At 43.9% G+C, this 25,719-nt stretch overlaps 1 protein-coding gene across 4 annotated transcripts in view; it reads right to left on the bottom strand.

Annotated features, from left to right (window-relative positions):
* The window catches only part of si:dkey-237h12.3 (teneurin-3), a 168,716-nt gene that overhangs the window by 76,666 nt on the left and 66,331 nt on the right, over positions 1–25,719 (bottom strand). For all 4 annotated transcript variants that reach the window (XM_048262480.1, XM_048262481.1, XM_048262482.1 and 1 more), the window contains exon 4: positions 15,597–15,783. In XM_048262480.1, coding sequence (XP_048118437.1) covers positions 15,597–15,783 — 187 coding nt within the window. The remainder of the gene's footprint in view (positions 1–15,596; positions 15,784–25,719) is intronic.

Genomic DNA, 25,719 nt, shown 5'->3' with positions numbered 1-25,719 from the left:
TTGATATTTCACACTGTTTAATGAGAAATGGAAGCGTAAGCGTTAGTTCTGTCAGGAAGACTTAATTGGTCACTCATCATTCATTACTTCCGTCCAATCACCTGTCTGCATCAGTCTTTATAATGACATTGCACCTGCATGTTGCTTTCAGGTGCCGATTTTCGATGTTCCGTATCCATGCATGGGTAGCTAGTCATTCACTTCGCCAAAACTTTAACTTGCAGTCACAGATCTTACCTTACGTTCGCTTTCAACTGTTTTGGATGCATCACCAAAGTCTCGGGGTTCCATTAATGTAGGAGGATATATCTCTCGTAAACGTCGGAGAGTAGGTAGGCCAAATTGTTGCCACTTGTTCAGGTTGTCCGCTTGGTCTTATCAACGGAAAGAAACAAGTTCCACGGCTTTTGAGGGTTTCTCTTTTTTACCCTAGTCTCGTTAAGATAGTTGCTTAATGATGTTTACGTTCCTATCGCTAACAATGCAATTGGTCGCTAAACCTTCTGACGGAAAACGTCAGACTTATTAGGCTACGCTGTCACCATAAACACACGGAACCCTCTTAACCCTCAGTTATTCCAGTTACTGTAGGCCTATCGACACTCGCGATGGTTTCCCTGCTATAATACAGCTTTGCTAGGTCCACATCCTAGGCAAATTGGCTCGCTGGTTAGGCTACTGTTGTGTATGGAAGGCCAACAGGGACAAAAGTAGGCCGCTTTCCTTGTTTGCTGCAGTGCACTGGTCTGTTTATGACTGCAGTGCAGGAGACGGGATGTTAGTTTGCAGAGATTTATGGTAGGCCTGTTGGTATTGTCTGCAGGGCTATACTATCGTCATTAACCCATAATATTTCCGATGCACCTGAAGGCCATGATTAATCCATTTTCATTCTCATGTCTGGCTGATCATTATCGTGTCATTGTCTGTTACTGTCATGGTTAAATGTGTCTGACATAATATTGTAACGATTTGATAGCAACACACACAGTTGTCCAATCAAAAGGTTTATTAGCTGAGAACGAGAGCAGAGACACAGACACAGAACACGATACACACGGAGCAGGTCAAGCACACACACACACACAGGGGAGGACGCAGCCCCCACACAAAAAGGATCACACAAGATGGAGAACTAAAAGGGAAACATGTTACAATAAAGACGCTAACATTACACTCATAACCAGGGACGGATCATGGCTTGTGCACGTGCACAGGGGCCCTCAGCCAATGGGGGCCCTCGGATTTAAAAAAAAAAAAAAAATTGCCGTGAATTTAGGCTAGATTATGCCCGGTGCTTCTGTCTGTTAATTTGCGGCACAACTGAATGGTGTTAGGGAACCGCGGACCGAAAGAAAAATAAACTAAATGTTTTCCTGATCAATAAATACTTCTTAATTCATAACATATAGAGGCATAACATTAGGTGGAAGTGGTAGGCTATGAGTGCTCATTCAATGTGTATGCGTGTTTGCGAAAGTGGAACTGACCCACTCGTGGATAGGTGAATGAAGTGGATTCCTGCAATGTTCATGAAAACAGCATAGCGTTTGGATAGCCTAATAAATCGCGACTTGTTGTAGGCCTAACAGTAGCTTATATCGTAGCAAATAGCCTATGGCGATGCTGATGACAGATAGGCTACACTTATTTCACTCGTCTCGCTAGAGTGAGTGCAAAATGTGGGCTGTTGCGCAAAGAAATTAATTAGGGAGATCTGCATCATTTACCAAACGCTATAGTTTTGCTAACATCTCCACTGTTAACGTGAAATATGTCTCCATGCAAGGTAGTGTCAAGCAGCAGTGAAGTGAAAACCTTATCATGCAGGTAGCCAATGTTCACGTCACCGGAGTCAGACAGAAAACGGACCCTGCTTGCTCTGTTAAAGTTTGTATGCCCCTTCCAAACTGCGTTAAAAGGGTATATTTAACAACCAGAATTTCGAAATTGTATCAGCACCAGCTCTCACAAAATACTATCAACGTCCCTGCTACCGGTCCGTCAGATATGACAACTGTGTCCGGTCCGTTTAGTGAAAACTGTTGCTGTAGACTGTTTGGACAGCAAAGGGAGATTAAAGCCTAATAATAAAAACAGCTGCTGGAATTCATTTATGTGTGGGCCTGAGTTATAATATGACATTGTAGGCTACTACATTTTCATTGTGTGAAATTGTGCACCAGCCTGCACAGCGACAGCAAAGGGAGAAGCGCTGGCTGCATGCGCACGTCACTTGCACGTGCATGCGCAAACGCCCCCGCGCACGTCACGGTCAGGGGGAGGGGGCCTTTTTTGATATTGTGCACAGGGGCCCATATTTGTTTAATCCGTCCCTGCTCATAACTTAGGAGAAATACAGACATAAACCCCAATTGTTCGCTCCCGTATCCCAGCATGCCCTGCGTGGGAGAACGCTAACAATGTCTTGTGCGCCGACGTTACACAATGTAGGCCCATATATTGTTGATTTTAACTAATGACAATGTAAATATTTCATGGCTGTTTATTTGCCGGTGTGCTAGGTCCTTTCGAAAATTCTGTATGTATGCTATTCTGTATGTCTCCTCTCTAACCACTCCATTCCTCCTTGCAGGTCTTCAGGCTGTAAGGACTAGTAGCCTACTAGAGCTTTCCACAAACTCTTTCTCTGCCGGAAGAGCAACACCTCTAGCAAGCACAAAGTCTTCAGGCCAATACTGCTAGTGCGGCAGTTAAGTCCATATTCCAGGAAAATCGTTCACTTTGTGATACAAGCACCAAAATTGGCAGAAATAATCACTAGAACCTACTTTTTGAGGAAAGCACATTAGCCACCTGAAAATCCAACATGGAGGCCATTTTCCAAGATGGCCACCACATCAAATGTAAGAAAAAAGATTTTTGCTGTAGAACTTCATCAATTTGTATTTATTTTAACATGGCAAAATAAATGGTGCAAAGAAAGAAATCTATTTCAAGGCTAGTTTCCAAGATGGCAGCCAGAAATAGTTGGACTGCACTCAAATCGTTTATCGAAGCTCACTCTCGAATATCGTTGATCCTCTTTCTAACTCAAATATCATTTATTCTCTCTCTCGAATATCGATCAAGGCCAAAATTCTTTAAGTAGGGAAGACTGGTGTGAAGAGGCAGATGAAGGGGCAGACGTGGCCTACTGGTTAGCGCTTCGGACTTGGAACCGGCGGGTTGCCGGTTCGAACCCCGACCAGTAGGAAGCGGCTGAAGTGCCCTTGAGCAAGGCACCTAACCCCTCACTGCTCCCCGAGCACCGCTGTTGTTGCAGGCAGCTCACTGTGCTGGGATTAGTGTGTGCTTCACCTCACACTGAGTGCTGAGTGTGTTTCACTAATTCACAGATTGGGATAAATGCAGAGACCAAATACTTAATAGTCACATACGCACCGCCGCCCCTGGTCGGCTTCTGCAAGCTCAAACCACAGCACGTTTAGTCACAACATTTCATGCCTATCCATTTCACTTCTTAGTAAGCACAACACTTCTCAATCGACTTCGACATATAGGCTCATCATTGACGACTCGGCAGTCGTCTCGAATCGCATCGTTCGTCAAATCAGCACAAATCCACGGGTGCTTGCACCACATTTGCACCACATTCTTGCATCGCAAGAACTGAGCTTATGCAAGCTCCTGCACTTCGAATCGACCTCTGCATTACCAATGCTGGTTATGCTCATCTTTACACTCGGGAGAGCACTCATCTCCATGAGCTGTTCTTATTCCTCGATCCCTATTCTAAAGAACTATTACCCATGGCCAATGTCTAATATTCATGTTTTCTTGTCTTGTTTAGCTAACGTTACCTATGCTGCTCATCTTATTTTGGGTTTTTTTCCAAGAGCAACGTGCAAAAGCATGACCTCCCTCATTTCACCTTGCCCTTGGGTCTGCTTTAGCTTCATTCTGTTGCAGGATGCGGCTTGCTCACAGAAACGGTCATCACTTTTTAATAGGGGTTGTCCTTAAATCAGATTTATTCTGTCTTGTAATCATGTACTCAATTTAATCTGACTTTATTCATCTTTTCTTCGCTTCGTATGGCTTGGTGGTATTTGTGCAGCTGGCACCTTGTGCACTGGGTCTGGGTGCTTGTGGGTTGTCTCATTCGTACCGCTGCTCGAATAAGGCCAACTCGGGCCACCATGCATCGAATCATGAATCATGAGCTGCTGCAACTGCAGGCTCTATTTCTTCTGCTCTAACCCTGAGCATTTGCAACGGCAAGCTCTATTTCTGCTTCACTGCCCCAAGCATCTGCAACCTCTGTCCCGCTGCACTGACCCCAAGAATCTGCAACTGCGAGCTCAATCCTGCAGCACTGTACCTGAGCATCTGCAACTGCAGGCTCTATTCCCCTGCTCTGACTGAGCATCTGCAACTGCAGGCTCTATTCCCCTGCTCTGACCCTGAGCATCTGCAACTGCAGGCTCTATTCCCCTGCTCTGACCCTGAGCATCTGCAACTGCAGGCTCTATTCCCCTGCTCTGACCCTGAGCATCTGCAACTGCAAGCTCATTGCCCTGCATGTCATTTGGGGGGCAATTGTGGCCTACTGGTTAGGGCTTCGGGCTTGCAACCTGAGGGTTGCCGGTTTGATCCCCGACCAGTAGGAGCAGCTGAAACGTCCTTGAGCAAGGCACCTGACCCCTCAATGTTCCCTGAGCGCTGTTGTAGCAAAGCAGTTCACCGCTTTGGGTTAGTGTGTGCGTTTCACCTCACTGTGTGTTCACTGTGTGATCTGTGGTCACTAATTCACAGGTGGGATAAATGCAGAGACCAAATTCCTTGTATACATATGCAAGTATCCTATACTGAGAAACCTGATTTGCATTTAAATTTACATGTTAGTTAACGACATCTGCAAGCTCGATTCCCTTCTATAGCACCAAATCAATCTTAAATCTTTGAGTTACAGGTGGTTGAATTATTATCAAATCATGAGTTCTCATTAATAGTATATTTATTCAGGTCATCGGATACTCTTTCTTGCTTTCTCTGATTCATCTCCTGGGTTACAACATGCACTGTTTAATATTGTTATGCTCTATTTCAGAGAGGATGACCATCTAAACATTTCTGGTGGGTATCTTTATTTCTTATTCTTTGGGGGTAGGCTCTGCCACCTGCCGTTGCATTCCGGCAGGATCTGCAAGGGTCTGCACATTCAGTGACCTGGACCGAGGACGAGGCCTACGCCAAAGACTATCTTATTGTTGCTTATGTATTTTGTGTATTCTTTGATGGATTAAAACATGTGTTAACTTTCATTTTATTTCCCTGAGTCTTTCTGATAGAAATGGAAGCGTAAGCCTTAGTTCTGTCAGGAAGCCTTAATTGGTCACTCATCATTCATTACTTCAGTCCAATCACCTGTCTGCATCAGTCTTTATAATGACATGACTTTGCACCTGCATGTTGCTTTCAGGTGCCGATTTTCGATGTTCCCTCCCTCCCTAACCACCACCAGTTTGGCCTTGTCCGGGGGGTAGGCTCCACCACCTGCCGTTGCATTCCGGCAGGATCTGCAAGGGGCTGCACATTCAGTGACCTGGACCAAGGACGAGGCCTACGCCAAAGACTCTTATTGTTGCTTATGTATTTTGTGTATCCTTTGATGGATTAAAACGTGTTAACTTTCATTATACTTCCCTGAGTCTTTCTGATAGAACTTGTTTTTTTTTTCTAATTTCCAAAATACTCCATGTGATTCATTAAAAATTGATTGGATTGTTCTTACCAAGATGCACCTAATCAATAATTTAGCAATCATAAAAGTAATAATCTAATATTTACGCTCAATAAGTCCAGTGTTTCACATCTGTCATGCTTATTGATGCCATCCACAAGCTTTTTGTCAGATTTAACATATGAAATTCATTGCAACTAAAATGTTAAACTACAGCTGTAACTGAGCAGCGGCATCAGTACTTGAGACTTGGACCAGGGCCTGCTGTTGAGCTGATGGGATGGACCGCTATCGGACCCGGGCCACATCTGAGCCACATCCTGGACATAGTTTTTCAGATAGCAGCTCCCATCTTTGGGGATCCTGTCATAGCTGTCCCTAGGCTTATAATCACGTCTCTGTCATTGCCCATATAATGTAAAAGCTTTTTGATGGCCCATCCATGAGCATGGCTTAATTGTGGATTAATATAGTTTCTGTGGCCCTCCACAAGTGCACTTTTATTAGATTAATTATACACTCTAGGAGGTGGAAGGCAGGGGTCAGGATGTGAATGAAACATCCGTGTTCAGATTAAGTACTGAGAACTGGCCGCTGAATGAGAGAGTACTGGGAAGGGTTCAGAGTGAGGCCATGCTGACTGTAGGGAACGTGTGAAATATACATCCAATTACGCTCCTCGTGACATTTAATCCTGTGCTGCGACAAGGGCCAGAGCGCTATATGATAAGCCTGCTAGTGATAGCATTATAGGGAGGCTTTAGCAGAGAGCTCCATTTGACCATCTGCTTGTTGCCTTTGTGGCGTTCACAGACCCACAGACTGTTAGCTCCAAGGTGAAGGGTTGGCTTAAGTTCAGTAGTCCAATCCCATTTTTCTATTCGCTCTGACACTTTCTATTCACACCCCTGCCTTTCTAGGTCCATTGGGTTTGAGTCACTGCCGCACATTGGTTTGCCATATTAGGGTATGTTTCCCATTTGGCAAACTAGCAATTTATTATCCATCAGGTTTTATTATTTATGTTCAGTACAATTATTATGTTATTCACATAACTTTAAATTGGATTCAAACATAAAATACACATAAATAATTCAGACCAACATGATTCATATTATAAATTTACATTTTGAGTAGTAAGTCACATGTTAAATTATCAATTTAAATTCCAAGTAAGAATCCATGTTAAAATTAAAGTTAAAAAAGTACACACAAGGGCATGTCTTAAGTGAACACAGAGGTTTAACACAGTGAAGTTCTGAGATATTGGTATTTTTCTTTGGCAGGTTTTTCAAAAGGAAAGTCAAGTTTAGTGTCGGACCAGCCGCCATAATTATCAGCTAAATGTAGGCACAGGCTCTTTCATCTGCTTTAATTGTGATGGGATTATTATTTGAGGTCCACAATTGTGATTGTCAAACCACGAGGATAACAACAGAATAATAAGGCACTTTCAGTCCCTCTCGTGTCATCAGATGAACCAGCCAAATTTGGAATGCAAATCATGACTAAATCCACCCCTTTCACAGAAAAAGAAAGGGATACAGAGAGGATCACAAAAACGGCTATTCTACATTCCCCAGGTGGATTGATGTATTTTTCTTCTATTTTCTCTCTCTTTTTTGAAGGAGAAGTAACAACTGTTAATATCATCGACACAATTCTTGAATTACGAAAAAAAGAAACAATAGTGTCTGTTCGTCCTAGTTACAACTAATTCAGCATGAGACGTTAAAATTGCCCGCGCTATCACATTAGCGTGAATTTACTAATTCGCTGTGAAATCATCTGTGAGGGCTCGGCGTGCTTTCTCAGACGGCCCACTTTGAGCCTGAGGAGTGTTGGCGAGCCAGCCAGTGTCGCATTCAGGTGGGCTACTTTTAATCGAACCCACCATTGTCAGGGCCCAGTGTGGCGCGGACACCATACTGCAAGGAGGAGGATTAGTCACGCTCTGGCACTCCCGGACTGGCTCGTGTTAAAGCTCCCTTTTTGGTTTCTAGATTAACAAATATGGACGACGGGCCTGCCATTTTGAGGCCAAACAGCCCATAATTGATTAGAGCGAGTGTGACGTTGGGTTGGGGAATGACTAAGCGAAGGTAATCCGCTGCGGCGCTTTTCAAGTGTATGAGAGCGTTCACGGGGACACGGAGCACGGAGAGAAGAGACGCGCTATGAAAAGATTTCTGTCCTCAAGGAGTTTTTGGCAGACTGGAAATGTTGTAACCCCGTCTCTCCGCACCCCCACCTCCCTTTCCGAAAGTGTCTCTTTCATTGTCATTGGCTTGACATTCGCAACAGTCGCTTAGTGAAGACAGAGAAAATGGAGGCCAGCCACAGAGAAAGGAAGCGTTTATTTTCAGAAAAGAGCGAAGAGAATAGAAGCAGAGAAGGGGGAGGAGTAGGAAGAAGGAGGGGAGAGGGGGCAGATTTGTGTAAAGTGACAAGCGAGAGCTACCTTAAATGTGTGTCAAACCAGGCTGAATAGAGGGCTACTTTAGGCCATGGAGATGTTGTGGACACAGCCATGAAAGAGGGCAGTGTTAATCTGTTTGTGGAATGTCAATCTCCTCGGTCAAAAAAGGGTTCAGTCTAGAACGCCATGACACACACACAAACACACACACACACACACAAACACTGAGAATCTGATAAACCAGCCAAATTTAAACTAGATGTACCGCAGAGCGGTACAAAATATGACCGCCGCCCAGTCCAGCACATTTTTTCCACAAAAATAAATCACGCTAAAAGGCCTATATGATTCTAACTGTCTCACTAAATTGCATTATCCACACTCAATTCTCACTGGTATCTGCTAGACAACAAGTACCAAAACATGATTAGTTCATAGATTTCACATGTAAAATTCATTTTATACAACCCCATCCCCATCTTGCCTGTTCATAATTATGAGAAATTATTGAATTGTGTGCATGTGTGCGTGTACACGTTTATGTTTATGTGTGTGTGTGTGGGTGTGTGTGCTTGTTTGTTTGCCTGCGTATGTGTGTTTGTGCATGTGCATGCATGCGTACATATGTCTACTGTGTGAGTATGTGTCATACGTATGATTACTGTGAATGTATGTGTGTGCATGTGTATCTGTTTATGCACATGTGTGCACATGGAATGGGTTAACATGACCCCTGGAGGCAAACATACAGAAAAATTGGTCATCCTAGGCCCTACGGTTCTCAAGATATTCACAGAAAACTGTGTCTCCCCTACCCTCTTTTCGGGGGGTCCTGTACAGCGGGGGGGCTACAGATCAAAACGAAAAATGATGGTTCCATGCTATCCATGTGGGGGTACATGCCCACCAAGTTTCGTGTACCCTGGTCTTTCAGTGTCCCGGGAATCCTTGTTGGTGTACGGTCACTAAATGTACACATAAATTATTTTATTGTAAGGCCCCCCATGAACGAAAGTTCACAAAACTTGGCATGCATTCGGAGGGTGTCATAATGATCCTACACTTTCAATTTCGTGCTGTTTTGACCATGTCAGCCAGAGATATTGTGATGAAAACACCTAATTTTTTGCTTTTTAATTTTTAACTAGGTGGCGCTATACTTGAAATAAGTGGTAACGGGATGGGTTGACATGCCCCCTTAAGACTAACATACAAAAAAAGGTGGACCTCCTAGGCCCTACGGTTCTCGAGATATTCACAGAAAACTGTCTCCGGCCACCTACAGGCCAGTTGGTGTATAGTAACATAAATTAATTTATTGTGTGGCCCCCCATGAACGGAATTCCACGAAACTTGGCGCACATTCAGAGGGTGTCATAATGATCCTACACTTCCAATTTCGTGCAGTTTTGACTATGTTAGGTCACAGATACCTGCGATTACAACACCTCATTTTTACTTTTTTGTGTTTAACTAGGTGGCGCTATACATGAAATGAGTGGTTATGGAATAGGTTGACATGGCCCCTTGAGATCAACATACAAGAAAAAAATGGTCCTCCTAAACCTTACGGTTCTCGAGATATTCACAGAAAACTGTGTCTGCCCTACCCTCCTTTCGGGGGGTGCAGTCCAGCGGGGGGGCTACAGATCAAAACGAAAAACGATGGTTCCATGCTATCCATATGGGGTTACATGCCCACCAAGTTTCATCTACCCTGGTTTTTCAGTGTCCAGGGAATCCTTGAGGGACATTTGGACATGCGAAAAAAATAAATAAATACAAAATCTGACTAAACCTATATGACCGCCGCTTCGCTGCGCGGCAGTCATAATAATCAAATCCTGTATTGCTGAGACACAAAACACAAAAGAAAAGATACTTCCACTTTTCAGCTGTGGCACCATTAAGGCATTCACACTGTCAGTGTGTTCTCACGGTTGGGCCTTCAACAGGACCTAAGACGCCCTTTCTCTCATTCTCTCTCTTTCCCACATCTGTACTCTCTCTCTCTCTCTGTGTCTCTCTTTACCCAATCCCCTCCCTTCCTCGTGCCACTCCATCTCTCTCTCTCTCTCTCTCTCTCTCTCTCTCTCTCTCTCTCTCTCTCTCTCTCTCTCTCTCTCTCTGCATCTGAAACAGCTGTCAGCTCAGCAGGCGTTCGAAGCAGCAGGTGCCTGCCCAGCGCTGCTCTGACTGGCTGGTATTTTAAGACACTCTCCTGAGGGCTGTGGGCCGCTGCCGTTTTCAGACGGTCCCTTGCTCTTGATGTGTAGAGATCAAACTCCTTGCGACAGGCCGGAGAGCTGAAAGTTTTTCCACCAGCGGGGTGTGCGTGTTTGTGAGAAAGCCAAGCGGCACTAGAGGCTCACACTAATGTAAAATTAAGGCTGTGTGTCTGAAAAAGGCAGACGATCCCCTCCCCCTCCAGGAAAATCCTTTCCCTCCATATTTTCAACAACACTACCATGAAGTCTCCACTGCTACAGCTCAGCAGGGGCTATCCAGAGCTCCCATGGCTCCTGTTCCCTAAAGAGCTCAAACAAAGGGAGCCATATGCACACACTAGACTCACACACACACACACACACATACACACAGATACACACACAGATACACCTGACAAATGACAAAAGAGAGTTATTAATGATCGAATGGATTAGAATGTTACTGATAATCAGCCACTTTCATTCCAGGTGTGACAAAGGGGAACATACTGAGGTGTATGAGTGTGTGTGTGTGTGTGTGTGCGCATGTGTGTGTGTGTGTGTGTGTGTGAATTGCATATGTAAATGTGTGTTTGTTCGAGCAATGTGTATGGTAATGCAGGAGTTGCCGATGTGCCCATGTTAGTGTGTGTCTTGTGTCCTTATAGCTGCTGCCCAGCTGACTCTGTGGATCTGCACAGCATATCAGCTCCTGATCTGGACTCAATTCCTCCCAGATCAGCTGCTGGACCTGGGCACCGCTACAGGGTTGCAATGTGATACAAATATAACTGCCTTACCTCATTCTGATCAGCTCTAACTGCTTTTTCATCTCCCCGCCGAACACACACACACACACACATACACACATACACATGCACACACACACACACACAAACACACACTCATCCTGAGCAACACGGCATGCACAAAAGGTACCACCTCTAATCTCTGAGAGAAGGCCCTCTAAGGTCCTTAACCCCAGGGCTTCCCAAAGACAGCAGCCTAGCACAAATTCCCCGCCCGACGCCTGAGCCATGCATGACAGCCCCCCACGTCCACAGCTCTACGGGAAGCAGGGAGGGACATGTTGTACAGCGTCCCACTCATTTGGGACTTCAGCTGCCATCTGCCATTCTCACAGCTGAGCTCACGTCCTGGGAAGTCTGTTTCTACTCATGTGAGTGTATAATTTGTGCAGTGAGCTCTTAAGTTATAGCGTAAAAATCACATCCCCAATCTAACTCTCCAAGATCAATGGCAATCTTCAAACCGTTTTCCACTTATAATATTTTCCTTCTTGAAATGATACACATTAGCTGTAATGTAAATCAATAGTGCATATCTATGTGTACATCAGGCTGTACCAGCGAAAGCTATACAAAATCAGACATGATCTGCACACCAGAGAGCTCCCATTCACAGTGCTGATCATGTCTGATTTCTTTGGATATTGACGTGCTGGATCCTGCACCCACCTTGCACCCGGCCTTGGGATATGCATGGCCTTGCACTGCTTCTGTGTGAGCTAACACTATTTCCGACTCCACAATCACACAGATTTCATGTAGAACCGTCGGGTCATTTGACCCAGAGACATCGCTGTCATCAGTGTGATCACAGAGGAGTGGTTGTGAACAGGATGGGGAGGTGGGGTTTGTCTTTTGAAATTGTATACTCTGAACTAAAGCTACTGTGAGTGTGATCAAAGAGGAAGACACAGGAAGGTGTGTACAGGTCTGGAGTGTGTGTGTGTGTGTGCATGTCTGGAGAGTGCGCAGGAGTGTGTGTGTGTGTGTGCAGGTCTGGAGAGTGTGCAGGAGTGTGTGTGTGTGCACGTCTGGAGAGTGTGCAGGAGTGTGTACAGGTCTGGAGAGTGTGCAGGAAGGTCAGGGAGAGCAAATGCACTGGAATATATTATGGATGCAAATGAATATCAGTCTATTGGGTTTGAGGGTTACAATTCTCCATTTTAAAATGATAACCTGCATCAACATTCAAAAACAAAATGGATGCTCCAGTGGCCTAACTCAACTCAGATGAAGACAACGCCATCGACACAAATCGATGATCAATCTTCTCAATTCTCAATTACCATCTACAGTAACATTGACTCTGGATATTGCTTTGAAGAAAAGCATAGAGCCATGCTGCTGCTGTGTCTAAAGCATAGAGCCATGCTGCTGCAGAGCTGTTGAGCTATGAGTGCTGTCACTGACATAGAAGGCCCAGAGAAGAGAAAAGAGGAGAAGAGTAGAGAAGAGAAGAAAGAGAATAGAGGAGAGGAGAAGAGAGGATAGGGGAGGAGAGGAGAAGAGAAGAGAGGAGAGAAGAGAAGAGAAGGAGAGAAGAGAAGAGAAGAGAAGAGAAGAGAAGAGAAGAGAAGAGCACTTAACTGCGGCAACACTCACCGTGCCACTCAAGCCAACCTGCTGCTGAGTGGCACTCACACTCTAGTCTTTCTGCCTGTCACACAATCACGTCTGAAGTGGCTTCCTGTTCTCCCAGGCCTCTGTGTGGCTCCATTCACTCACAGAGAGAGAGAGAGAGAGAGAGAGAGAGAGAGAGAGAGAGAGAGAGAGAGAGAGAGAGGGGTGACGTCCTCTCAGCGCTGCTTAAAAGCTGTGTATATTATCATTCCCTTACCTTAAGTTCTAAGACATAAGCATCAATAATGATGAAAAATCTTGTTTCTATTTTTTAGCTCATTTATCATTGCATTTTCTCCTTATCTCACAAAAAATGAAATGTGATCTGGGGTAAATGGCAAATATGAACCATAAATGATGTCACTGGTAACTGAGCTAAAGTAAACACCTGATAAGTATTTTTAAATAAATTGTTATGACTGTATTGATTTAAAAGCCTAACAATGTGGTGGGTCCATTAGACCCGAGAACATTGGCTGAGTTACAAAAATATGAACACCTTACAAGAGCCAAAAGCTGTGTATTATCCTTCCCTTCCCAACTCCCGTCTCCTGCTCAGAGGACAGACCCAGACAGCTGAGGGCCAGCTCACATTGGAATGCAGGTGCAGTCAGGGGCAGTGAAAAATGCCACCGTCGTAAAATGGTACCTTGTATTTCTACTGTTGCTGTTCATTTTTCTGATCTGACATTTTCTTACACTGTCTAACAATGGTTACATTTAGCCTACTTGTACCAAAAACGCCATTAGTAATTGTGAGACCCACTGTGCTCTTTCAGACTCAAGAGAGAGTGTTTCGTTTTTTTCTGAAAAGAACACTACTCTGATATAGCGAAGACTGTGGATTAACACAGAAGGGGCACGGAGCTGCCATGTTCTATTTGACTGCTGTTGTCTTGTTCCTAATGGGTGCTGTTGCACTGGACGCTCTGAGCATCTCTCCCTTTCAGTCAGGAGTTTTAAAGACAGTGAAAAGACGAGCATCCCTGCTGCGACTGCTCCCTGTAAACACACACATTATCTGTAATGCGCTTGGACACCTTGCCATTTCACGGCATTAGAGAGGCACTTTAGCTGGCGCACAATGCACGGCACACAGTGTATCATAAGAAGTCATTTGGTGCATTTGTATTTGCGTATGCTTTCTCTCTTTCTGCCAGAGCAAATGCACTTGTCTTTGTGGTCCCCTGAATAGTGATGATCACAAGTCAGGGGGGAATGGGTGGGGTGGGTGGGTGCAATTCAGAGGATGTATGACTTCCACAATAGGCTTCGTCTTCTCCGATGCTGATTCTGAATGGCATGCATCACGTCAGTGCTGATTTGAGCTCGTCTGTCTAACTGCATGAGTAATCAATGCTGATCAGATTCAATTGAGAGGCTTGTCATATGAAGCAGACATTCATACCACAGAATGAGAGAGAATCTCCATTATCCATCACTGGAAAACTGATTTACAGACCACGCAGCAATAAAGAGACGTGGAAAAATATAATTGGGAAGAATTTCACTATATTGTAGTGTCGGTTGAATTAGCCGACAGAAGATAAGCTAAGACAGTGCAAAAGCCGCCTCGGTGGAGAGAAATTGGAGTTTTATTGTAGCGTCTCATTGAAAAGTATCAAAGTTAATTTAGCGTTTAGTTCTTTCACTTCCCCTTCTCCCTTCCCCCACTTATTCTGCATGTTTAGTGTCCTCTCTCACACTCATATCACTGGCAGTACAGTCTACACACACACTCATATCGCTGGCAGTACAGTCTACACACACACTCATATCGCTGGCAGTACAGTCTACACACACACTCATATCACTGGCAGTACAGTCTACACACACACTTACAGGAGCCGTAAGACACACTGAGGGAGGGAGGACACGAGGGCTCTGTCTAAAGAAATGGGTTCTGGTATAGGAGGTGTGAAAAGATGTATACAGTGCATACATGTATGTACACATACAGTACACATATATATATATATACAGTATGCACATACAGTACACATATATATATATATACAGTATGCACATGCAGTACATATATATATATATATATACAGTATGCACATACAGTACACACATATATATATATACAGTATGCACATACAGTACACATATATATATATATATACAGTATGCACATACAGTACACATATATATATATATATACAGTATGCACATGCAGTACACATATATATATGTATACAGTATGCACATACAGTACACATATATATATATATACAGTATGCACATACAGTACACACATATATATATATACAGTATGCACATGCAGTACATATATATATATATACAGTATGCACATGCAGGGATTGCAGATGTAAGTAACGTTATTCCACCATTGAAAAAAGCCATTAAAATGCTATTGTGTTAGGATACAGACAGAAGAAGAAAAAGATACAGAAAACACACACACATACACACACACACACACACACACACACACACACACACACACACACACACACACACACACACACACACACACACACACACAGAGCCGTGGCCTACTGGTTAGCGCTTCGGACTTGTAACCGGAGGGTCTTGTAACCGAACCCCGATCAGTAGGAACGGCTGAAGTGCCCTTGAGCAAGGCACCTAACCCCTCACTGCTCCCTGAGCGCCGCTGTAGCAGGCAGCTCACTGCATCAGGATTAGTGTATGGTTCACCTCACTGTGTGTTCACTGTGTGTGTTTCACTAATTCACGGATTGGGATAAATGCAAAAAACGGATTTCACTAAGTACATATACTTATACTTAATTCACACACATACACACACACTCGCTCACGCGCACAAGCACAAAGCACACACTGACCTGCTCTCCAGGGCTACATTGCTGCCCAGCACCCAGTTCTCCTGCAGCTGCACACACTGTGAGGCACTCTGTAGCTCTGTCGTTTGATTGGCCAGGGCGTGGTTGAGCGAGGTGATTGACGGCGTCTGCTTGTGCTGGTGAGAGGCGGCCGGTAGAGGGGGCGGGCTCTGCTGGCTGGACAGCGGCTCTGTCAGAGGAACAAAGAAACAGGGAAAGTTTTGAGGATAAAAATGGAGGACAGATCATGGACACTGCAGATCATGGACATACGTTACTTGGATGGACACTACAGATGCTCAGATTATCAACAAACACTCTGTGCCAACTACAATTTATGGTTAAGATGCAGGTTACGTTTGGTAAAGGTAATGGTTAGTAATTGTTCAACAACAATTTTATATACTGAACTTGAATCTTTACAGATATTTGAAGTCTATGTGGGAGGACTATTCAAGTGAAGTGTTTCCAAAAGCATCTCAAAAACTCAGACAACAGATGCCTCAGGAACAGACACCCCGGACCCAGGGGAGCAGCCTCAGAGCAGGAGAGGTGACCCTCAGTGGGGACAGATGACACATGCCCTCACATGCTGTTGCGCTGCCACTGTCTCAGGAACTAGTGACCGGTCTGGTGTGTACTGCATGCTGCCGCACTGTCACAGGAACTAGTGCACACTGCCACAGGTCAAGGGAACTAGTGCACACTGCCACAGGTCAAGGGAACTAGTGCACACTGTCACAGGTCAAGGGAACTAGTGCACACTGTCACAGGAACTAGTGCACACTGCCACAGGAACTAGTGCACACTGCCACGGTGTAATAGGAACTAGTGAGCGGTCTGGTGCATACTGACAGAGGAGCCAAACGATCTGATATGCTCCTTTTGACAGGCATGACAATCAACAAACCACAACGTGCTGATTTGAAAGACTGCTGCACAGCTTGTGATAACCACCCTCCATAGGCTGGCTATTATTCTGCAGAGTCACCCAGATATGCTTAGTCACTTCTGTGATTGACAGCGCAGACAGTCAATTAGAGTTGAACAGATGGATAGCTACAGTATAGGCATGTGAGACATCCAGTATAGCATCAAGAATAAGGGACTGCTGAATGGGGAAAAAATAATAATAATTAATATTCTTTACAGTCCGAGCACAAGATAAGGTAGCTGTTAATATAAGGGATGGCTTTTTAGAGCAGTAAAAATAAAAACAACCTGCCAGAGTATAAGAGATAACTGTCCTGTTATCTTCTAAATGGATGCAGCAGTCTGATGAGCACTGTATGGTCACTTGAGCTGTGTAAACATCTTTATGTAGCCATAGACTAATCCCACTGCACACTGAGCAGCATATGAAATGCTGTCATCAGACTTTGTTTTTGAACAGCGAATGAGAGAGCAAACATGGGGCCGATTTATCTCTTCTCTCGTTAGCTAGATAGCTGCAATATCCCTTTACTCCTGATAACTTTGACTAGAGTAGTTATTTGTTTTGTCCAGGCTTGTTTGTTTGTGTGTGTGTGTGTGTTTGTGTGTGTCGTGAGAGAGTGTTTCTTTGTGTTTGCTTTCGGCATTTTCCATATGTGTGTGTCTCTGTCTGTCTCTAGTGAATGTCCTTGTCCATTCGCATACACAGACACACACACACGCACACACAGACACACACATGCACACAGACACAGACACACACACGCACACACACACACACACACACACACACACATACACACACAGACACACGAGTGTATAGAGCCCTGGGTCTTTGGCACTCAGAAGATGAGGGTCATATTTTGGGGGGGAGCAGCTGTTGCATGATGAATGCTTAACCACACGGCTCTCATTCCATTACAGCCCCAGAACCCTGTCCAACAGCTAACGACTGGAACAGCCATTACAGAAGCACTGAGCAGGACGGAGAGGGAAAAAAGCCACACGTTTCTTCTCCAGCTCATCTCTCGTCCCCATATCACAACGCTGGAATGTCCACACTGTCTGAGACCACATACGACTCCAGCTACGTCTCATCAGTGTTCCTCTGGGTAGGTATTTAACCTGGTCTCATCTGTGTGGTCATCTGTATGTGTGTGTGTGTGTGTGTGTGTGTGTGTGTGTGTGTGTGAGAGAGAGAGTATATGTATGTGTGTGTGTGTGTGTGTGTGTGTGCGTGTGTGTGTGTGTGTGTGTGTGTGTGTGTTTGTGTGTGTGTAATGTCTGATGTAGCTCTCTCTTTCTTTGTGGCGGAGACTGTCTGGGGATGAGAGCTACCCTGCAGTCTGCAGACTTATGAAGTTTTTTTCTTTGAAGTGACCTTTGAAGTATTTAAAGAATTTCCTCCTTCTCTCCCCCCACCCCCTGCACCCAGCATGCTCTAGTACACAGCTTTTGGGCATCACTCTGGTCTTCATATGGCAGACATGTCCTCCCCGGCACAACCGTGTCATTAAGGCTAAATGAATACCATGGCGGGCATTGGAGCTGCAACACACACACACACACACACACACTCACCCACCGACCGACCGACCCACACACACACACACACACACACACACACACACACACACACACACACACACAGAAACAACAGCAGAGAGGGCACCTGTGTCAGGACCCTGTCAGCCTGTACATCCACCCAGCGTCTGTGCCTAACATCAGGACAGATGTACCATAATAAAGCTATCATTTGTGACATGCTGTCTGCCCACTGACAGGCCTGCGTCTCCCTCTGTCAGAGGACACAAAAGCTAACCGAGGGCAGAGAGGGGCCGACATGTGGCCAACCCTGGGCCACATCAGGGCCAGATCCCAGCTTGCTCCGTTCCAGACCCTGACGCTGTCTGGAATGTTGTACGTCTCAGTCGAGCGAGCAGATGACAGGACGTATGACGGACAGACTCGGCCTCTCACAGAGTGCTTCTTTCACTGCCCATCTATCTACAGCTCCCGCTATCTCTCCCTGACTCTCTCCATCTTTCTAACTCTCCCCCACTCTTCCCATCCTTCTCTCTCTCTCTCCCTAGCTTTCTTTATCTCTTTTTCAATCTCTCAATCTCTTTCTCTCTCTGTCTCCATCTATATTTCTCTGACTCTCTTCCTCTCTCTCTTTATCTTTTTTCTTTTTCTTTCTTCTCATCTCTCTCTCTCTCTCTCTCTCACCCATAACAGATGTCCATGACACTGTGTCCTTGTCGCCCTTTTCCTAAAGTGATCCTGTGCAGGCTGTTCACTACTCACACCACTCTCACTAAAGTGATCCTGTGCAGGCTGCTAACTACTCACACCACTCTCACTAAAGTGATCCTGTGCAGGCTGTTCACCTGTACTCAGACCACTCTCACTGCCTCCTGCATGTGTTATTATCATGTAATTAATATTACATAAACATGTTCAGACAATCTGAGGCACCTTCAACATACCAGATTTCTCTGCCACTGAACAAATATCAATATTGTATTTCACTTATGTAAATCATATGCTGTGCATTTCAACCTTATACTATATCTACCTATAAAACAAGAAGCGTCTGTGTGTGTGTCTGCGCGTCGGGGAGTTCTTTGCCCCTCACCCTCGTCCAATAATTCCGTATAACAGGACACCTCAGCGGCCGTTATCCCTTACATAACGTATATGGCGTAGTTAGGTTAGGGTTAGAGTTAACTCACTTTAATAGTGCATTCTTATACAAGTGGTGCATTTCAGTAACCCTAAATCAGTCAACATGGTGAGTCATACGGGACAGGCAGACTCTTCACAAAATGGAACCGCTTCAGGCTTCATATCGGGTCAGTTTGTGAGCGTGTCCGTCTGTGTGGTGTGAGCTTATGTGTGCATATGTCTGACGGAGAACGCAAGCAAACATAGAGGGAGCTGACAGTGCTGGCCTGCGAGGCATTTACATAACTCAATTATGAGGCACGCCAAAGCTGTCGCCCCCGTTTAGAAGAGACGAGGCCAGACAAGGACAGTCAACAGGGACGCTCACGGACCACTGTCTGCATGCAGCACATGGAAACCGCCTGCACTGGTAGGATGATAAGTGTGTGCTCCTGTGTGTGTGTGTGTGCTCCTGTGTGTGTGTGTGTACCACCTGCGCTGGTAGGATTATAAATGTGTGCTCCTGTGTGTGTGTGTACCGCCTGCAATGGTAGGGTAGTAAGTGTGTGTGTGTGTGTACCGCCTGCGCTGGTAGGATGGTACTGTAAGTGTGTGCTCCTCTGTGTATGACCTGTGTATGATAGTGATTCAAAGGCCGAAGACTGAAAGACCCTGGAATGTGTGTGTGTGTGTGTGTGTGTGTGTGTGTGTGTGTGTGTGTGTGTGTGTGTGTGTGTTTGTGTGTGTGTGTGTGTGTGTGTGTGTGTGTGTGTGTGTGAATGTGTGTGTGTGTGTGTGTGTGTGTGTGTGTGTGTCTCCAGTGATAGTGATGACAACTGACTTTCTTAGTTGTACATCAAGCTGCCCCCTCCCAGCATCTCCCTGTCCAGTCTCACAGACATCTACTCACCCTCCCTCACACACACACACACACATACAGATGTGCACACACAGACACACAAGTCCTCTTGGTTTGTGTGTGTTTGTGTGTGAGAGAGAGTGTGTGTGCGTTTGTATGTGTGGGAGGGTGTAGTCCATGAATACTGCAGGCAGCTCTATCCAATTCCATCCCTGGGGAGGAAAATGGACATGGAGAACTGGGCTGGTGATGCTTGAGTGAGTGTGCATGTCTGTCTGTGTGTGTGTGTGTGTGTGTGTGTGTGTGTGTGTGTGTGTGTGTGTGTGTGTGTGTGTGTGTGTGTGCGCTCATGTGTGTGGACTGGCAAGTCTTTCATTGCCTCAGTGTAAGTGTGAGTTACAGGGACCAGAGACAAAGCCAACAGCATCAACACCTTCAGAGCCAGCGCTGTGTTGAGTGAATGGACCAACCAGAAACCAACAAACCAGTGAACAGTTGTGTTGAGATTAAAATCTGGTACACTGAAGCCCTGATTGTCCAGGGAAATGTATAAAGAGGAAAAAACGCACGCACATCCCGATCTAATCCTGGGTGCTGGACAAAACACTTACGATGAGAGAGAGGGGAAAAAGTCCGCAACACCAGTATATGCTCCCAAGTTATAGTTTATTTACCGTGACGTTTCGGGCCCACTCAAGCCCTTCATCAGACGTGAGTCAACAATCCAAAGACACCCATATATGTACAATTAAGTGATCACATGATCACACAGTGGTGTTACACAGGCAAGTAATTATCCAATCACAGCAATAGCCAATACATGTTCAGTAATGCAGTGCATACATACATCCATACACATATCTACATTTTCCAGAAACACCTACATACACTATATACAAAAATTACAGGAATCCAACAACTACAAAAAACATGACCTCATTCTCTGTTCACAGGATACACAACGGTCAGATGTCAAAACAGACTGTCGGCATTAAACTCATGTTCACTTATAGTAGCTGTCCATAGAATAAGCAAGTATACACAAACCCCATATCACAAATCACCATGTCATACAAATAGTCTGTGCAAAATTGTGCAAATTGGCGTCTATCACCACATTGTGCAAATTAGCATCTCTCATCAGGACTCATCTCATGTTCACTTACAGTACATATCCATAAAATGTGCAAAATGGCTTACTCTTTATCACATTGTGCAAGTTAACGTCTGTATCAGAACTCATGTCATGTTCACTGATAGTACATATCCATAGAACAAGCATGTCTCCACATCTCATATGTCAAACAACAGCCAGCGGTAAGTATACATAAGCTAGATATCAAAAAACAGTCTGTGCAAAGTTGTGCAGCATGGCATATATTATCACATTGTGCAAATTTCCTCTCTTTGTCAGGACTGTGCAACATGGGGCCCATGCTACAGGAAAGGCCTAAGATCGAAGTCCTCATTGAGGCCGCGTGGTGACAGTGTGTCTAATGTATATATCCAATATGCCTCCCTCTTAAGAAGTAATGCATTAACATCCCCTCCCCGACTGGGTGGTTTTATCAGTTCAATTCCTGTATATCTTAAGGACGAGACATTGTGCGAGGCCTGTGTGAAATTAAGTGCTACTGGACTTCTAATGTCATGGAGACGGATATTGGATCTATGTTCAGAGATCCTCGTTTTCAGAGGTCTAGTGGTTTTTCCTATATAAGCCAATCCGCATGGGCATCGTAGCATATAGACAACATTGATGGATGTACACGTTATAGTGCCTTTTATGTGGTAGATCTTTCCAGTGTGAGGATGGTTGAAGGTTTTTGTCCTGTGTGTGAAATTACATTGACTGCAGTTACCACACCTGTAGTTACCAGTGGGTATTTTGCGTAAGAAATGTTCTTGTTGTGGTGGGAGATGTCCAGGGAAATGTACCAACAGCACTGACCATGGTGAGTAAGGGGTGTGCTTTTATTAGACCGCAACATTCCCCAAAACCTGTGCAAAATTCGATACAAACCAAAATAATAAATAAGGCGTAAATAAAATAAATAAATAAGGCAGGTAAATCTCAAAAGGGAAAATTGACAGGAAGTATGACAACAACAACAACAACAAAAAACAGACAAAGAAAGAGAATTCATTACGGACTCTGATGAAGATGTGACTACATCGAAACGTTAGTCAAATAATGTTCTGCACCTTTTACTAAAGAATACAATTGGGAAGACATCTGAGCTGCACCGGCGTCTCTCCTTCTCTCTACAATATCTGTCCTGGCCTGGTTGCACCGGATTGTCGCCAAACGACAGAAGCGCGGAGAACACTCCTTTGTCTAAAGAGAATTCATTCTCAGGCTGGACAGCAGAGCATGCGCATGCTCACAGCAGACATGGGCAGAATGGAGCACTCATCATATGCAACAAAGAGCCTTCTCTCCATCCAGCCATGGATTTCAATAGACCAGATGACCTCCGACCCCCCAGGAACACCACTGGACAAACCAGCTATTTGGCTCAATCAATTAGGTGGACGGCCAGTCGAGGTCACCTTTATCCATCTACACATTCAGAAACACAGAGAATATCTTGCCATATGTCATCATGGTTGGAAAATACTGATGAAAACAATGTGAAAAATAGGCTACTGTTACAGTGACCAAACTAAGGCAAATTTACACCAAAACTATAAAGAAAAGGGAATATTAATGGATATTAATTTAATGAATAGTGTGGTGTGGATCACACTGACACTCATATACCCCATGTCTGTGAAACAGCTTTATCAAATGCACTCCAGAACCCTTACTATCAGGACAGCCATGCGGAAAACTTTACATCTTCAAAAATTTGATTTGATGTAGGAACTTCAATCATTAGTTAGCTTTATAGTGGTAATCCCCCCCTCTCTATCTCTATCCTATCTTTGTCCAGAATAAAAGCCCTTCTCCAAAGGAAGATATCAGTAGTACTGATAGTGTTATCATTCACTAAATCGTCCTTTCAAAGAACACAGAATTCTGAAACTAGTTGTTCCTTAGAGGACATATTCTTACAGTACACCCTTCTATGATTATTTTCTTGCTGAGGGGGTCAAGGTCAGAGCTAAAATTGTCCCTCTCTTGTTCCTGTATGCCCTCACTTCATGTGCCCTTTGCTCACCCTCAGAGATACGATCCAAACACTTGTCCTTTTTTATTTTGAGGGTTCCTCTTCTTTGAAACTCAATCAATGCTGATGACTCCCTAACAAAATTGCTCAATGTCAAGTTGTCACACTTCAAGTGGTTGGAATACTTTAGAGTGTGCGGTGTGATTAATATTGCATGGCGATGATCAGACGGCATCCTCACTTCACTACCCATACTGACTCATTGGTCTGTCCATCAATCCTGCAACCAGGGGACTGTCATCACTCTTTTTGAAGTTTACACACTAAACCAGGACATGTGACGCTAACATGTGAGAGCTAGTCTGCAAGTCATTGAAATCAGCTAATGTTCAATAAGCTACCATATACACCAAATCATTATGTGAAATATACTGGAAAAGCATGAGCACAGTCACAATAATGTCTGCAAAGGGCTTTACAAATCCAGCAATATAACGAGAAAAAATAGGTAACACTGTATCAGAGAAAAATAAAGCAAGAAGAGTAAACTTGAGCAAGCAGAATAAACTACTGACAAACAACAGGTGATAGAACGATAGATAATGATGGTGTAAATAAACAACTGATAAACAACAGGTGATAGAACGATAGATAGTGATGGTGTAAAGCACAAACAAATAAAAGCATCACAGAGTAAACAAATAGCAAAAAATAATTTAAAACAATGTTGCAGACAGGACTTTCTTTTTTTTATGTAATATAATAAAACATCTGAACTTCAATGAATCAAACATCATGAAAGGTCTGAATATGATAAGAAAGTAAAATAGACATGCACAACACATTAATAAACAGTTATTTACTATGGAAAGGAGCCGGTTTTAAAGTAAACACTGCGATAGCACCTCTTCTATCATGTGTTAGGCTGTTGTCCCTCGTCTGGTCCTCCATAGAGAACCGCAGTTTACCCTGCTTAGCAGCAGCCTGACCCACAGCCTGCAGTTAAACACACTAATACATTCCCCTCGCCCTGGAAAAAATACAAACGCTATGTCAAATTCCTTCTATATGTCATCCAAGGTCAGGGGGAATATAATTCCAAGGTCAGGAGGAATATAATTCCAAGGTCAGTGGGAATATAGTTGCAAAAGGATTTAGAGGAATGGCATTGTTTGTACCAAAGTAAAACATCTAGCACTGCAAGGCTAGGTCTTTAAGGCTGATTCAGTGAAGTTTTTATTTTATTTGATTTTATTTCACTTTTTATTTTTATTGATTAAAACTTATACATTTAGTTCACATCAGTAATTGTTATTGTTATTATAAATAAATGTTATTGTTATTGTTATTATAAATGAATGTCTTAAATATAATTCTGAATGATAAAGTGAATGTTCACAGTTATTTGACTAAACCAGAGCAGTAAGACCTGTTTCTAAAAAGAAAGAAAGAACGAATGACATCACTTTTCCGTGCACTATTGTTAGAAAACGCAGGTACAGTAAAACCATGATTTATCTAAGCTGTCTCTACCACAAAGGGAACTCCTACAAGACAGTAGAATGTGCAGCTATGTTGAAATCACCACAGTAACCATTTCAAACTACTGACATTTAGCATAATTAGAGGAATCCACCGTGAGGCATACAGCACTTAGTATCTCTAACTCGTCACACAGGCAAAAAAACACACACTGATTTGATCATCGCCGGCTTTTTAAAATAGAAAACCAATTAGTGTTGCATTATCTTCGGTCTCGACTTTTGTGTGTGCTTGCCGTCGTTCCTAACCGGTAACAGCGGCGCTACGCTGGCGTTTTGACCGTGTCTGTCCCTGTAGGCCCTGGCCTCTCTCCTTCACATGCTAGTTATTAGGGGAGGTGAAAAAGGACCCCCTCACCGCCGCCCGCCGGCAGAGCGGTCACAGGATGCCTGTAATTGTGTCGCCTACTCAACTGCCTCATTATCAGCCCGGAGCCGCGACGAGAGGTGACATCGAGGCGCGTTTCTCTTTTCCTGTGTTGTGAATTGAGTGTTTCCTCCTGAAAATAACATGACACGGTAAACAATGCAATCAGGCTGCATCCAATACGGCAAAAATAAATAAATAAATAAATAAATACATAATGGTGAAAAAACCTGCCTCGAAACTGGTTGGTTATAGTGTAGATGTGAATTGCTGCAAAATATACAAGAAAAAAATATTACTCATGATGACCTACATTTGGAATGGCATCAATTTAAATAGAGACGCATCTCTCAAAACAAATTGGATTTTCAAAGGTGAAGTTCTACCTCTGAAATGTAAATACATAAACTTTGCAAGTTGCCATTCATTTAATTAATTAATTAAAAATACAAAAAGACAGAATATGCCATCCCTATATGGTCTATGGAAAAATACAAATATGCCAAAAAAGAGAACAATAAAAAAAAATGTTTTCTCTGTATTTAAATGTAGTAATCGTTAAAAAAACAACATGCCATAAAATAATCAACAGCAAGCTGTTCAGTAATCATTAAAAATGTTTAAGGCAGTGAAGGAAAATAACCAT

This window comes from Alosa alosa, chromosome 14, assembly GCF_017589495.1.
Source record: "Alosa alosa isolate M-15738 ecotype Scorff River chromosome 14, AALO_Geno_1.1, whole genome shotgun sequence".
NCBI classification, from domain to species: domain Eukaryota; kingdom Metazoa; phylum Chordata; class Actinopteri; order Clupeiformes; family Clupeidae; genus Alosa; species Alosa alosa.
Note: the sequence above shows the minus strand (reverse complement) of the source record. Positions and strands in the feature narration are given on the sequence as shown.